Here is a 13514-nt window from a genome sequence, read left to right on the forward strand (position 1 = left end):
TTAGCCAAAGCAAGCATATTTAGGAGGAGAGTTGGAAGACAGATGAAGGAGTTGCTTCAGGGTGAGTTTCCCATCTGTGTTGTTAGACTAAGGGCATACCACAGACATGGTGTGGCATAAGACAGCTAAAACTATGATGCAAAACCCACCATCTGTCTGGCCTGAAGAACCAGAGTTCAGAGCTCAGGGCATACAGTCATGGGGAAGTGAGGAGGCAATGACAGAAAGAAGAAAATCAGGAAATGGGGGCCCCCAAATCTGCTTATAAATACCATCCAAATCTCTGGCTGATCTGAAAGAAGCTGGCAGTTAAGGTTAAAATAATTTTAGCCTTAAAATTTTACCATGAGATCCGAGCTTCCACCCACCACCAGAGGTGACACAGAACCCGTTGTTTACTCAAACAGAAACACCAACACTTCAGAAGAATATAGCAGAGTCTGTATAACATAACATTCACAATGTCTAGGATATAATCCAAAAGTCTTCAACACACACAAAGCAAAAAATATGACTAATTCTCAAGGGAAAACATAATCAACAGAGGTCAATCCTAAGATGGCTGTGCTGGTTATTGATTTTTCTTGCCTCTCAGCTCCAAATTCACCCTTTTTGCCTGATCTGTAAAAATGAATGGTGGTTTGGCTAGGCATGGTGGCTTATGCCCGTAATTCTATCATTTTGGGAAGCTGAGGTGGACAGATCATGAGGTCAGGAGTTTGAGACCAGCCTGGCCAACAGGGTGAAACCCTGTCTCTACCAAAAAAATACAGAAATTAGCCGGGCCCAGTGGCAGGCGCCTGCAATCCCAGACACTCAGGAGTCTGAGGCAGGAGAATTGCTTGAACCCAGGAGGTAGAGGTTGCAGTGAGCTGAGATCATGCCACTGCACTCTAGCCTGGGCAACAGAGGAAAAAAGGAATGGAGAAACTGTAAGAGGTTATAAAAAGTTTATGAAAACCTTACCTTGTGTGGTCAAAACTGGTTGAGATTGGATGGATTCGTTTATAAGATTTCATTAAAATTAGCTTTGGCATTAATAGTACACATGGAAAGATAGACTTTGGCTTTCTGTTTTAAACAAGGTTTTTGTGCAGTATTAATAAGAGATAGCAAAAGATTTTTGCTTACTTTTTAATTAAGCTGCCAAAAAAAAAAAAAAAAAAAAAAAAAGAATGGCAGGAGAGCTGGGGAGGGAGAGATTTTGTTTGCCTCATGTTGTCTTTCTTGATTTGAAGATATGGGGTCTTGCTATGTTGCCCAGGCTGGTCTTGACCTCCTGGACTTAAGCAATCCTCCACCTCAGTCTCCTCAAAAGTGCTTGGATTACAGGCATGAGCCACCACATCCAGCCCCTTGTGTTGTCTTTATTAGGTCTTTTGATTGTTTGGGAAACTGAGTCTCTATCAAAGAGTAAGGTTTTCGCTTTTTGAAATATTTGACTTGTTATCACTTTGGCTGAATGAATGATTATGATTTTGCAGACTTGTGATCCTATATTGATCAAGTGTTTTAAACCTTTTTAACTTAATTTTATTGATTTATTTTTGTGAGAGGGTCTCAGTTGCTTAGCCTGGAGGGCAGTGGCACAATCATAGCTTACTGCAGCCTTGAACTCCCGGGTTCAACCAATCTTCTTGCCTCAGCCTCCTGAGTAAGTGGGGCTATAGACATGTGCTTCTGCTTATCATCCGTGCTAATTTTAAAAAAATTTGTAGAGATGGAGTCTCACTCTGTTTTCCAGGCTGTTCTCAAATTCCTGGCTTCAAGTGACCTTCCCACCTCGGCCTCCCAAAATGCTAGGATTACAGGTGTGAGCCACCATGTTTGGCCTCTTATTTTAATATCAAGTGTTTTAAACCATTGATATTTGACCAATTTTCCCAAATCACATTTCAAATTCTAAAATTAAGTCTTTTTCCCCTTAAAGCATTGGCAAGTAAGAAATAATGTTTAACTTTGAGTTATATTAATAAGTGTGTTATTAACGTGTGTTCCAAAATGTAGACTATTTCTAAAATTCTGATATGCCTTGATATATCCTCCTCCCTTGGCCTCCCAAAGTACTGGGTTTACAGGCAGGAGGCTTGGTATATGTTATCAGTAGTAATTATGATTATTATATTAAAATTGTTACATGCCACAAAAGTAGCCAAATTTCCTTATGTATTAGTTTGTTCTCATGCTGCTAATAAAGACAAACCCAAGACTGGGTAATTTGTAAAGGAAAGAAGTTTAATTGACTCACATTTCCACATAGCTGGGGAGGCCTCACAATCCTGGTAGAAGATGAAGGAGGAGCAAAGTCATGTCTTACATGGCAGCAGGCCAAGAGAGCTTGTGAGGGGAAACTCCCATTTATAATGCCATCAGATCTCATGAGACTTATTCACTACCATGAGAACAGTATGGGGAAAACTGCCTTCATGATTCAGTTATCTCCACCTGGCCCTGACCTTCACACATGGGAATTATTACAATTCAAGTTGAGATCTTGAATTGTAATAAGATCTCAGCTTGGGTGGGGACATGGCCAAACCATATTGCCTTACCAATTATGGTTTTGTCTTTTCTTTTTTTTGAAACAAAGTTTCACTCTGTTACCCAGGCTCAAGTGTGCAGTGGTGCAATCATGGCTCACTACAGCCTTAACCTCCAAGCATAAGTGATCCTCCCATCTTGGCCTCCTGACTAGCTGGCTAATTTAAAAAATTTTTTGTAGAGGTGTGGTGTCACTATGTTGCCCAGACTGGTCTTGAACTCCTAGGCTCAAGAAAATGCTGAGATTACAGGTATGAGCCACCACACCTGGCTCCTTATTTTATTTTTAGAGACAGGATCCCAATCTGTCCCAGACTGGGGTACAGTGGCATGATCATAGCTTATTTTAGCCAAGAACTACTTCTGGGCTCAAGTGATCCTCCCACTTCAGTTTTCTGAGTATCTAGGACTACAGGGACATGCCACCATGCCTGGCACCTAGCTATTTTTTAAAGATTTTGCAGAGATGGGGTCTTGCTATGTTGCTCAGGCTGGTCTTGAACTTTTGACCTCAAGTGATCCTCCTACCTTGGCTTCCCAAAGTACTGGGATTACAGGCATGCACCACCATGCCTGACCTTCATTAGTGTCTTTAATCATGGCTATTGTCAACCCACTATCAAGCGAAGAAAAATTAATTACATGGGACTGAACTAATAGAGTACTAAAATAATTTTTAATAACTTGTTTGTTTGAAACATTGCTGATTCTTTTTATGTTTTGTTTTCCAGAGTTAAGAAAACTGTTTTTTTTTAGTTTTTAGCTATTTATTATTATTATTATTATTATTATTATTATTGAGACAGAGTCTCTGTTATCTAGGCTGGAGTGCAATGGTGCTATCTCAGCTCACTGCAATCTTTGCCTCCCAGGTTCAAGTGATTCTTGCACTTCAGCCTCCCAAGTAGCTGGGATTACAGTTTCATGCCACCATGCCCAGCTAATTTTCCTAGTTTAGTAGAGACAGATTTCACCATCCTAGCCAGGCTGGTCTTGAACTCCTGACTTCAAATGATCCACTTGCCTCAGCCTCCCAAAGTGCTGAGATTACAGTGTGAGACACTGTGTGTGGCCTAATGTTTGTTTTTGAGACAGTCTCTCTCTGTCACCCAGCTGGAGTGTAGTAGCACAATCATGGTTCACTGCAGCCTTAAGTTTTTGGGCTCATTCAATCCTCCCTCCTTAGCCTCCTGAATAGCTGGGACTACAGGTGCATGCCACTGGATAATTTTTTTTCTCTTATTCTATACAGTGGATGTGCTTTTACACAAGCCACTGGATAATTTTTGTAAAGATGGCATTTTGCCATGTTGCCCATGCTGGTCTGGAACTCCTAGGCTCAAATGACTCACCAGCCTTGGCTTCCCAAAGTACGGGGATTGCAGGCATGAACCGCTGCACTTGGCCTTGAGCTATTTATAGTTTATAGCCGTTGGGTAAATTATACTTCTATGAGCAAAATCAAAATATTCACTTTTCTCTCTGCCTGATTCCTCCAGAATTCAGAAACTATTTGTAAGTATTCTTGATTTATGGCATTATGGTTATTTGAATAAGTTCAATAAGAATCTGTTTTCTTTTGTAATGAGACACAATTGGAGCCTGATTTTACTAAGGCATTGACTGAAATGGCATATTTTCAAATATGACCAGATTGCTTTCAGGAATTGAAGTTGATACAAAGCCTCTTGGAAAGCATAGCCCACTACCTTGTCTACATAGTTCCCTTACAAGATTTCTGACCTATGATAAGTAAAGAATGTCACTTTCTGACAGGTCTAGGAATTACTTTTTTTCCTTTTTTCTTTTAGACAGTGGCTCACTCCATCACCCAGGCTGGAATGTAGTGGCATGATCTTGGCTCACTGCAACCTCCACCTTCTAGGCTCAAGTGATTCTCAAGCCTCAGCCTCCTAAACTGGGATTACAGGCACCCACCATCATGCCTGGCTAATTTTTGTATTTTTAGTAGAGACGGGGTTTTGCTGTGTTGACCAGGCAGGTTTCAAACTCCTGGTCTCAAGTGATTTGCACTTCTCAGCCTCCCAAAGTGCTGGGATTACAGGCACGAGCCATTGCACTCAACCCAGGTCTAGGAATTTCAAGGTATTTTGAGGACCTTGAGAAGAAACAAATTCACTAGATTCATATAGGTGTTACAAACACAATCTGATGATAAATCTTTGGCTTGGCTTTCTAGCCTGGAGGCTTTTAAAAGTTGAATCTAAAGTTTCTTATTAAAAAATTCGCTCATGCCTGTAATCCCAGTACTTTGGGAGGCGGATCACTAGGTCAGGAGTTCAAGACCAGTCTGACCAACATGGTGAACTCCTGTCTCTACTAAAAATACAAAAATTAGCTGTGTATGGTGGGGTGCACCTGTAATCCTAGCTACTCAGGAAGCTGAGGCAGAAGAATCACTTGAACCCAGGAGGTGGAGGTTGCAGTGAGCTGAGATTGTGCCACTTTACTTCAGCCTGGGTGACAGAGCAAGACTCTGTCTTAAAAGAAAAAAAAAATCCAGCAGAGGAAGATGGCGTCGCAGAGGGTCGGATCGTTTCCCCGCGGGCTCACGGCGCTGCTGCTGCTGCTGTTCCTGCTCCTGCTTGGGCTCCGGCCCGCGGCGAGCCACGGCGGTAAGTACTCGCGGGAGAAGAACCAGCCCGAGCCGCCTCCGAAGCGCGAGTCCCAGGAGGAGTTCCGCATGGAGAAGCTGAACCAGCTGTGGGAGAAGGCCCGGCGGCTCCATCTTCCTCCCGTGAGGCTGGCCAAGCTCCACGCTGATCTGAAGATGCAGGAGAGGGACGAACTTGCCTGGAAGAAACTGAAGCTCAAGGGCCTGGACGAAGACCGGAAGGAGCGAACTCATACGCAACCTCAATGTCATCCTGGCCAAGTATGGTCTGGATGGGAAGAAGGACACTCGGCAGGTGACCAGCAACTCTCTCAGTGACACCCAGGAAGACGGGCTGGATGACCCCAGGCTGGAAAAGTTGTGGCACAAGGCAAAGACCTCTGGGAAATTCTCCAGTGAAGAACTGGACGAGCTTTGGCGGGAGTTCCTGCATCACAAAGAGAAAGTTCACGAGTACAACGTCCTGCTGGACTCCCTGAGTAGGACCGAAGAAATCCACGAGAACGTCATCAGCCCCTCAGACCTGAGTGACATCAAGGGCGATGTCCTGCACAGCAGGCACATGGAGCTGAAGGAGAGGCTGCACGGCATCAACCAGGGCCTGGACCACCTGGGCAGGCTCAGCCACCAGGGCTACGACACCGAGGCCGAGTTCGAGGAGCCCAGGGTGATTGACCTGTGGGACCTGGCGCAGTCTGCCAACCTCACCGAGAAGGATCTGGAGGCGCTCCGGGAGGAGCTCAAGCCCTTCGAAGCCAAAATCGAGAAGCACAACCACTACCAGAAGCAGCTGCACATCGCGCACGAGAAGCTGAGGCATGCGGAGAGCGTGGGCGACGGCGAGCTTGTGAGCCGCAGCCTCGAGAAGCACGCCCTGCTGGAGGGGCAGACCAAGCAGCTGTAGACCAAGCTATACGGTGAAGAAGCATCTCCAGGACCTGTCCAGCAGGATCTCCAGAGCTCGGCACAACGAACTGTAAAGGTGTCGGGAGCCCGGCCCGGCAGGGAGGAGGCCGGCGTGAGGGACCTGGGCTCCTAGCCGTGGCATTCCCGTGGACAGCCTGCTGTGAGGGTGGCTGGGGCTGGCACAGCTGTTGCAGCAGGAAGGCTTATTTCTGGTGACTGCAGCCGCTGCTGTCCTGACACAGGACTTGGTGGTGGTCGCGTCTGGGTCTGAGATCGGCCTAGCTCTGACCAAGGGGGCTTGGCTTCCGCTCAGCATCAGCGTGGTCCTCCCCTCCTCTGCCGGGGAGGACCTCCATGTCCACCCGCTGTGGGTCTGCCAGTCCTCTGCTAAAACAACACAGTTACAGAAAAAAATCTTATACGTCTGCCGCTGGAAGTTCTATGTACAGAATCCTTGAAATTTATAGTGCAGTATTTAAACCACAAAAAAAAAAAAAAAAAAAATCCAGCAAAGACAACTTTAAAAAAGCCTATATGACCAATCACTATTCTTGCTGCACTTTATGCAAATAATCAGGCCACGTATAATAAAATTAAAAAGTATTTTGCAAATAAATTGATCTTATTATTATTTGTCTTTGGTAGAAATGAGAAACTAGAAAAGAAAAATTACGTTTAAAAAATATATATAGTACGGATGACATTAGATTGTAGCCCTGGCCATTGTTTTTTTTTTGAGACAGAGTCTCCCTCTGTCCCAGGCTGGAGTGCAGTGGCATGATCTCAGCTCACTGAAACCTACACCTCCTCCCTGGTTCAAGCTATTCTCCTGCTTCAGCCTCCTGAGCAGCTGGAATTACAGGCATGCACCACCTAATTCTTGTATTTTTAGTAGAGACAGGGTTTCACCATGTTGGCCAGGCTGGTCTTGAACTCCTGACCTCGTGATCCACCTGCCTCGGCCTCCCAAAGTGTTGGGATTAAAGATGTGAGCCACCACACCTGGCCTGTCCTGGGCATTGCTTTTGAGTCTTTATTATCTGCCTACAATTTGGACTGAGTCTGAATTCTTTCCCAGATACAAGTCTCCAAACTAACATTTTTCAAATTTTCCTATGATTTTTCTGACTTGGACTCACTAAAAATTAAAATTGTGCTGCAAACTGAAGCTAGATAGCTTGATACAAAGTCTAGGAGAAATCACCACAGCAACTTACGTAGAAACAGCCTCTGTGCTTGCTAACATATACAATACTCAGAAAGTTCACCTGAACACCTGGTTCAAGTTACAATTCAAAAACATCTGTCAAATCACCGGTGCAATCTAAAGATACTTTAGAGACTCTGCAAAAATGAGTTAGAGACTACTCCAGACATTAATTTTTGTTTTTCTTCTGTTTCTGTAGAAATGACTCGTACTAAAGATCTGTTCGCCTGCATCATAAATTAGAGGCCTAGCCCATCTGCAGTGGCACCTCCTGGAATGGAACACAGCTGTTTAACCAAACTGATCTATTCTCAGAACTAAGACTGATTAATGAAGAATATGGGATGATATATCTAAATTTGCTCTTTTCTACTTATCCAAATTTGTTTTTCAGCTCCTTTCTCTATCTCTATCTAACAACCTTCAACTCTAATCTCTCCAAAGCTATCAACCTGACTTTTAATATTTAAAACCTTTTTAAGTTTTAAAGTGGGAACTGAAGGAAATAAAAGCGATTTACCCCAAAATATATTTATATATTTAGAGATGGCATTTTGCTCTTGTTGCCCAGGATAGAGTGCAATGGCATGATCTTGGCTCACTACAACCTTTGCCTCCCTCCTGGGTTCAAGCGATTCTCCTACCTTAGCCTCCCAAGTAGCTGGGATTAGGGGCATGCACTACCACACCCGGTGAATTTTTTGTATTTTTAGTAGAGGTGGGGTTTCTCCATGTTGGTCAGGTTGGTCTTGAACTTCTGACCTCAGGTGATCTGCCCACCTCTGTCTCCCAAAGAGCTGGGATTACAGGCTTAAACCACAGTGCCTGGCCGTTTTTTTTTTTTTTTTGAGATGGAGTCTCATTCTGTTGCCAGGCTAGAGTGCAGTGGCACCATCTTGGCTCACATCTTGGTTGCTTCCCCGTTTCAGCAATTATGGATAAAGCTGCTGTAAGCATCCGTGTGGAAGCTTTTGTATAGACATAACTTTTCAGTTCATTTGGATAAATACCAAGGAGCAAAACTGCTGAATCATATGGTAAGACGATGTTTAATTTTGTAGGTGTTGGAAATGAATGTTGGAAATAGATACTCGGTGTTGCAAAGAAAAGTTAGCAGTGAGACAAAGGATCTTTCAGCAATGCAATTTTCACTTCCTGGACTGCAGGAAGGGTACTTCTGGTAGCCATCGTGCCACAAGAGTAGAAAGAACAAAGGGAATGCGCATAAATTTATTCCTTACTGCTGTGTCTGATCTCTGTTGGCTGGAGCCAGACTTCACAATCTAAACTAAAACTGAATTGGCTAACAACTTAAAACTTTTTTAAACAGGTAAAAGCAATGGAGAGCTAGGACATGCCTGTGAGCACATCTAGCACAGATTTATCTTGGTTAAAGTACAAGGGCATAGAATGTACTACGTGCCCATTGCATATCTATTTAACAGTTACATAGGATAGGGTCTAACAAAGAGTTATTAGCACACTTATGCTTTTTTTTCCTTTTTCAAAATTATTTATTTATTTATTTTAAAGACGGCATTTCACCATATTGGTCAGGCTGGTCTGGAACTCATGACCTCAGGTGATCTGCCCGCCTCAGCCTCCTAAAGTGCTGGGATTACAGGCGTGAGCCACTGCGCCTGGCAGCACACTTATGATTCTAATAGGTGTAAATGATATCTCACTGTTGTTTTAATTCACAGTTCTTTAATAACATATGATGTCAAACATCTTTTCATATGATTACCTGTAATCTGTATATCTTATTTGATCCGGTGACTCTTCAGATCTTTTGCCCATTTTTTTTTTTTTTTGAAATGGAGTCTCACTTTGTTGCCCAGGCTGGAGTGCAATGGTCTGCTCTTGGCTCAGTGCAACCTCTGCCTCCTGGGTTCAAGTGATTCTCCTGCCTCAGCCTCCCAAGTAGCTGAGATTACAGGCACCAACCACCATGCCCAGCAAATTTTTCTATTTTTAGTAGAGATGGGGTTTTACCATGTTGGTCAGGCTGGTCTCGAATTCCTGACCTCATGATCTGCCTGCCTCGGCCTCCCAAAGTGCTGGGATTACAGGCATGAGCCACCACACCAGGCCATTTTTAAAAATCAAAATATACACTTAAAATTAGTACGCTTTATACATTTTTATTGCATTGTGCTATCTTTCAATTTAAAAAAATATATTAACCAAGTGTTACATTAAATAAAGAACATCGAAAACCAAAAAGGAGATGGGGCATCCACAGGGTTAGGTGCCCCTTGTGGAAGGGCTTTTGATCCCCCTGTACCAAGGCTTTTGATCCCACTACAGAGCAATTCCCTGCTGTACTAGCAGCAAAGCTTGGAATGCGGTCAGGAGTCAGCAAAGTGTTGGGCCAGGTTTCTCCAACTCACAATGAGGCACCTGAAAATGGAAGATTTGAAGATATAATGTCCTCATTGGACTGTTATGGTTTGAGACATATGTTTTCTAAACCGGAGGCTGAGAAGAGCCAACAACCCCAGGACAAATTATCTGAAATATCCAAGTAACCTATTAGGTCCTGTCTGGCTGGGCCCTTCCCATTTCAATTAAAAGGCCCCAGGTCCCACAACCTCACTCTGTCTTCTTTCAGCCTTTTGCAAAAGGTGTAGTCAACATTTCTTGAGTTTTCACTTAACAGGGTCTTAGGTCCTTCTGGAAGTTGAGAGGATAAAAGAACCATCTGGAAATTCTTTGTCTTATGACATTGTTTAGTTCAGACTTAATTTCCCCTTCTGCTTCCTCCTTTGTGCCTTTTTACCCCAGGTCAGACAGGGTGACAATCACAGCCAGCTTGTGATCTGCAAGGGTGTATTATAGACACTGGGGAGGTATTTGTGCCTCCCTGGTGGCTTGTTCAAGGAGCTATATAGATGTTGCTTTTTAGTCTGGGATGCTGATTCCACTTAAAGACCACAAGACTAAGAATTAAGAAAGGAACTGAGACCTGAAGACCATGCTATGCACCAAGACTGTGTGGCTTCAGTAATTCACTGAGGAGGGTGAGACTAGCTGGCCCTGTAAAATGTCCTCTGCAGTTTGCAGGGCTGTGTGAAGGCACCAGCTTATATTCTGTTTGCCCAGGAGAGACTCAGAGAGAAGGAGTTTCCAAACCAGCAAATGCAAAGAAAGATAAAAAATCTGAGAAAACTTTGAAAAGAGATCTCAAAGGAAAAAAAAAAAAAGAACAATCTGAGAAAACAGTCTCCTTAGGATCAACAGTCTTCTTTCTCAGTTATCTTTTCCTATTTCACATTTCAAAAACTCTTTTCACAGCTGAGCAGCAGTGCTCATTGTGCCAAAGCTGCACACAGCTCAATTCCAGTTTGAGTTTGGAATTGTGCCCCTTTAAAACCACTTAAAAACCTTTTGGTTCTTTCTTCCTATGTGCAGGATGTACTTGTACATAGCATCAACGCTTCCCCTATGGTCAAATTAATGAACTCCATTTAAAAAAGAATAAAAACACACTGGTGAACGCCCAGTATCCTTAAGAAATTTGGAGGCAAAACAGGGGTTGGGGAGAACCTCCGAATCCATCAAAACAGGTGTCAAGGCATCCCTTCGCCATCAAGGACAGCCTTCTCACCCCAACACCTCTCTCTGTGTTGCTGGCCTGGCAGAATCACAGCTAGGTTTTTCCCAGCTTTCCCTCCCTCATCTAGTTACTACCCTCTTCAAAAGCAGAGGTCAGTGCTGGGCACTTTCCCTTGCCAATCCCCTATCAAACCCTTTTGCCAACAAAAAAAGGAGCCAAACATGGGTTTTCCAGGCCCATGACAGTCCCCAAATGTCAAGACAGATGTGTTTCCTCGTGTCACAGGGTGAGGACAAGACAGCAAAGTGCTCACCCACATCCTACCTCCCTTAGGAAAAGCGGGTTGGTTTCTTGAAAGAAAAGGCTGCCATTCCCAGCAGAAGCAAAAAAACCCCGTGCTACCTCCATTTCCCTATCATCCCAGATGCTGAGAGAACACTGACATGTCCTTATTTTTAGTTTTTTTTTTTTTTTTTTTGAGACGGAGTTTTGCTCTTGTTACCCAGGCTGGAGTGCAATGGCGCGATCTCGGCTCACCACAACCTCCGCCTCCTGGGTTCAGGCAATTCTCCTGCCTCAGCCTCCTGAGTAGCTGGGATTACAGGCACGCGCCACTGTGCCCAGCTAATTTTTTGTATTTTTAGTAGAGACGGGGTTTCACCATGTTGACCAGGATGGTCTCGATCTCTTGACCTCGTGATCCACCCGCCTCGGCCTCCCAAAGTGCTGGGATTATAGGCGTGAGCCACCGTGCCCAGCCCTATTTTTAGTTTTTTATTTATTATATTTTAAGTTCTGGGGTACATGTGCAGAATGTGCAGGTTTGTTACATAGGTATACATGTGCCATGGTGGTGGTTTGCTGCATCCATCACCCTGTCACCTACATTAGGTGTTTCTCCTAATGCTATCCCTCCCCCAATCCCCCTCTGACATTTCTTATTTCTCTAGTCTCCTCCTTATCCCAGGGCCTAGAATTTATTCCTTCATGCAGCAAGGCCTGTGCTGGGTAATAAGACCAACAGTAGAAGCCTCCAGGCTGGGGGTGGTGGCTTACGCCTGTAATCCCAGCACTTTGGGAGGCTAAGGTGGATGGATCACCTGAGATCAGGAGTTTGAAACCATCCTGACTAACATGGTGAAACCCCATTTCCAGTAAAAATACAAAAATTAGCGGGGCTTGGTGGCATGCGCCTGTAATTCCAGCTACTGGGGAGACCAAGGCAGGAGAATCACTTCAACCTGGGAGATGGAGGTTGCCGTGAGTCGAGATCATGCCATTGCACTCCAGCCTGGGTGACAGAGAGAGATTCTGTCTCAAAAAAAAAAAAAAGAAAAAGAAAAAGAAAAGCCTCTGGCCATTTCTGGGGGAGCCCTGTGGGACAGCATCTTTTTCTGAGAAATGGAGAAGGGGAGCAGATGTTAGTCTCCCTTACACTTTGGCAGGAACTGAAGAACTTCTGGATTTTGGTCTGATGTCCTCTCAACAGAGCTGATGCAGGCCAGTGCCCGATGCAGTGTGTGTGCAAGTGGCAGTGGTGGGTGGGTGGGAATGCCAGGAAGTGTTCATATGTGGGTTGAGGAAGTTTGGAGCATCATGGGAACAGAATGTGCTGGCGCTGTCCTGAGCCATCCCCAAGCCCCTCCCACTTCCCTGGTCACTAACCAGTTCCAGCTGTGCACAGTCCTGACCATCACTTCCCATACTGCTTCTAGGAACTTATGAGTAATTAAAGAAGTGTGTGTGTGTGTGTGTGTGTGTGTGTGTGTGTCTGTGTTTGTGGGTATGTAGGGAAGTCCTCTTAAAAACAGAGGTTTCCAGGGTAACAGCTTAAAAATTCCACCCTATTCTGCCAGGGAAGATTCCCTATCTCCTGACCCCCTTGGGGCTCTGAAGGGGAAACAAGTCAGAGCCTAACACCACCAACTCCCCCATTTCTCCAGCTCAAGGGCAAAGACAGGGCCAACCCTAACTTGGTTACAGCTCATATTTTTCTCACCTCCAGTTTCCAGTTTCAGGCTCCAGACTTGCCCTTATATTAGGATGTCCAGCCCTCCAGGATTCCCCTTTCTTCTTTCCCCAGCTTCCCTGCCCGCTGCCTCCACAGGATAAGGGTGGCTGCCAGAGGGGGTGGGCTTTGAGATTAATTTCTCCTGGGCTTAGAAATCTCTATAAACTTTTGCCTTCCACCCCTGGCCCCTGTTCATTAGAAAATACTCTCAGAAGTCTACCCTACTCCCAGTTGCTATAGTTTAAAATATTGTCACTAAAAATATTGCTATAAAAGTATTTTGCCACAATTTGTGGACAGAGAGGAAAATCAGTTTGCAGGAAAGACAAAGAACCCGTTTGTTTCTGTCAGATCAAGAGCTCTTTTTGGGGCAGGTCAGCCACATGTCCTAACCCTTTGCACACGTGCTCACATCTCCCCCAGTGAGAGATGACAAATTCAGAGGGAAAAAGAGCTAGGTCAGCCTGGCTCAGGGTGTAGGGGCTGGCGGAGGGGGTGGTCATGATGCTTTGCTGGCAACAATTAGTCATACAGTCCTTGCACAGGTGCTCGGCCTTCAGCTCCTGACTCTAGGGGCTTTGGTTTGGGTGCCTGTGGGAACTCTGGGAGACTGAAGAGGGCTGAGCAAAGATGGCAGGTTTAGAGTCTGCTCTAG

At 44.7% G+C, this 13514-nt stretch overlaps 1 protein-coding gene across 1 annotated transcript; it reads left to right on the top strand.

Annotated features, from left to right (window-relative positions):
• Nucleotides 1-4984: 4984 nt before the first annotated feature.
• LOC100406978 (PYM homolog 1, exon junction complex associated factor) lies at nt 4985-6258 on the top strand. The gene is given in 3 exon segments (XM_078336474.1): nt 4985-5392; nt 5394-6077; nt 6079-6258. Coding segments are annotated over 3 exon segments (1080 nt in total). The 5' UTR covers nt 4985-5074; the 3' UTR covers nt 6157-6258.
• The last annotated feature ends 7256 nt before the right edge of the window (nt 6259-13514 follow it).

The sequence above is a fragment of the Callithrix jacchus genome, chromosome 9 (genome assembly GCF_049354715.1).
Source record: "Callithrix jacchus isolate 240 chromosome 9, calJac240_pri, whole genome shotgun sequence".
Classification (NCBI taxonomy): domain Eukaryota; kingdom Metazoa; phylum Chordata; class Mammalia; order Primates; family Cebidae; genus Callithrix; species Callithrix jacchus.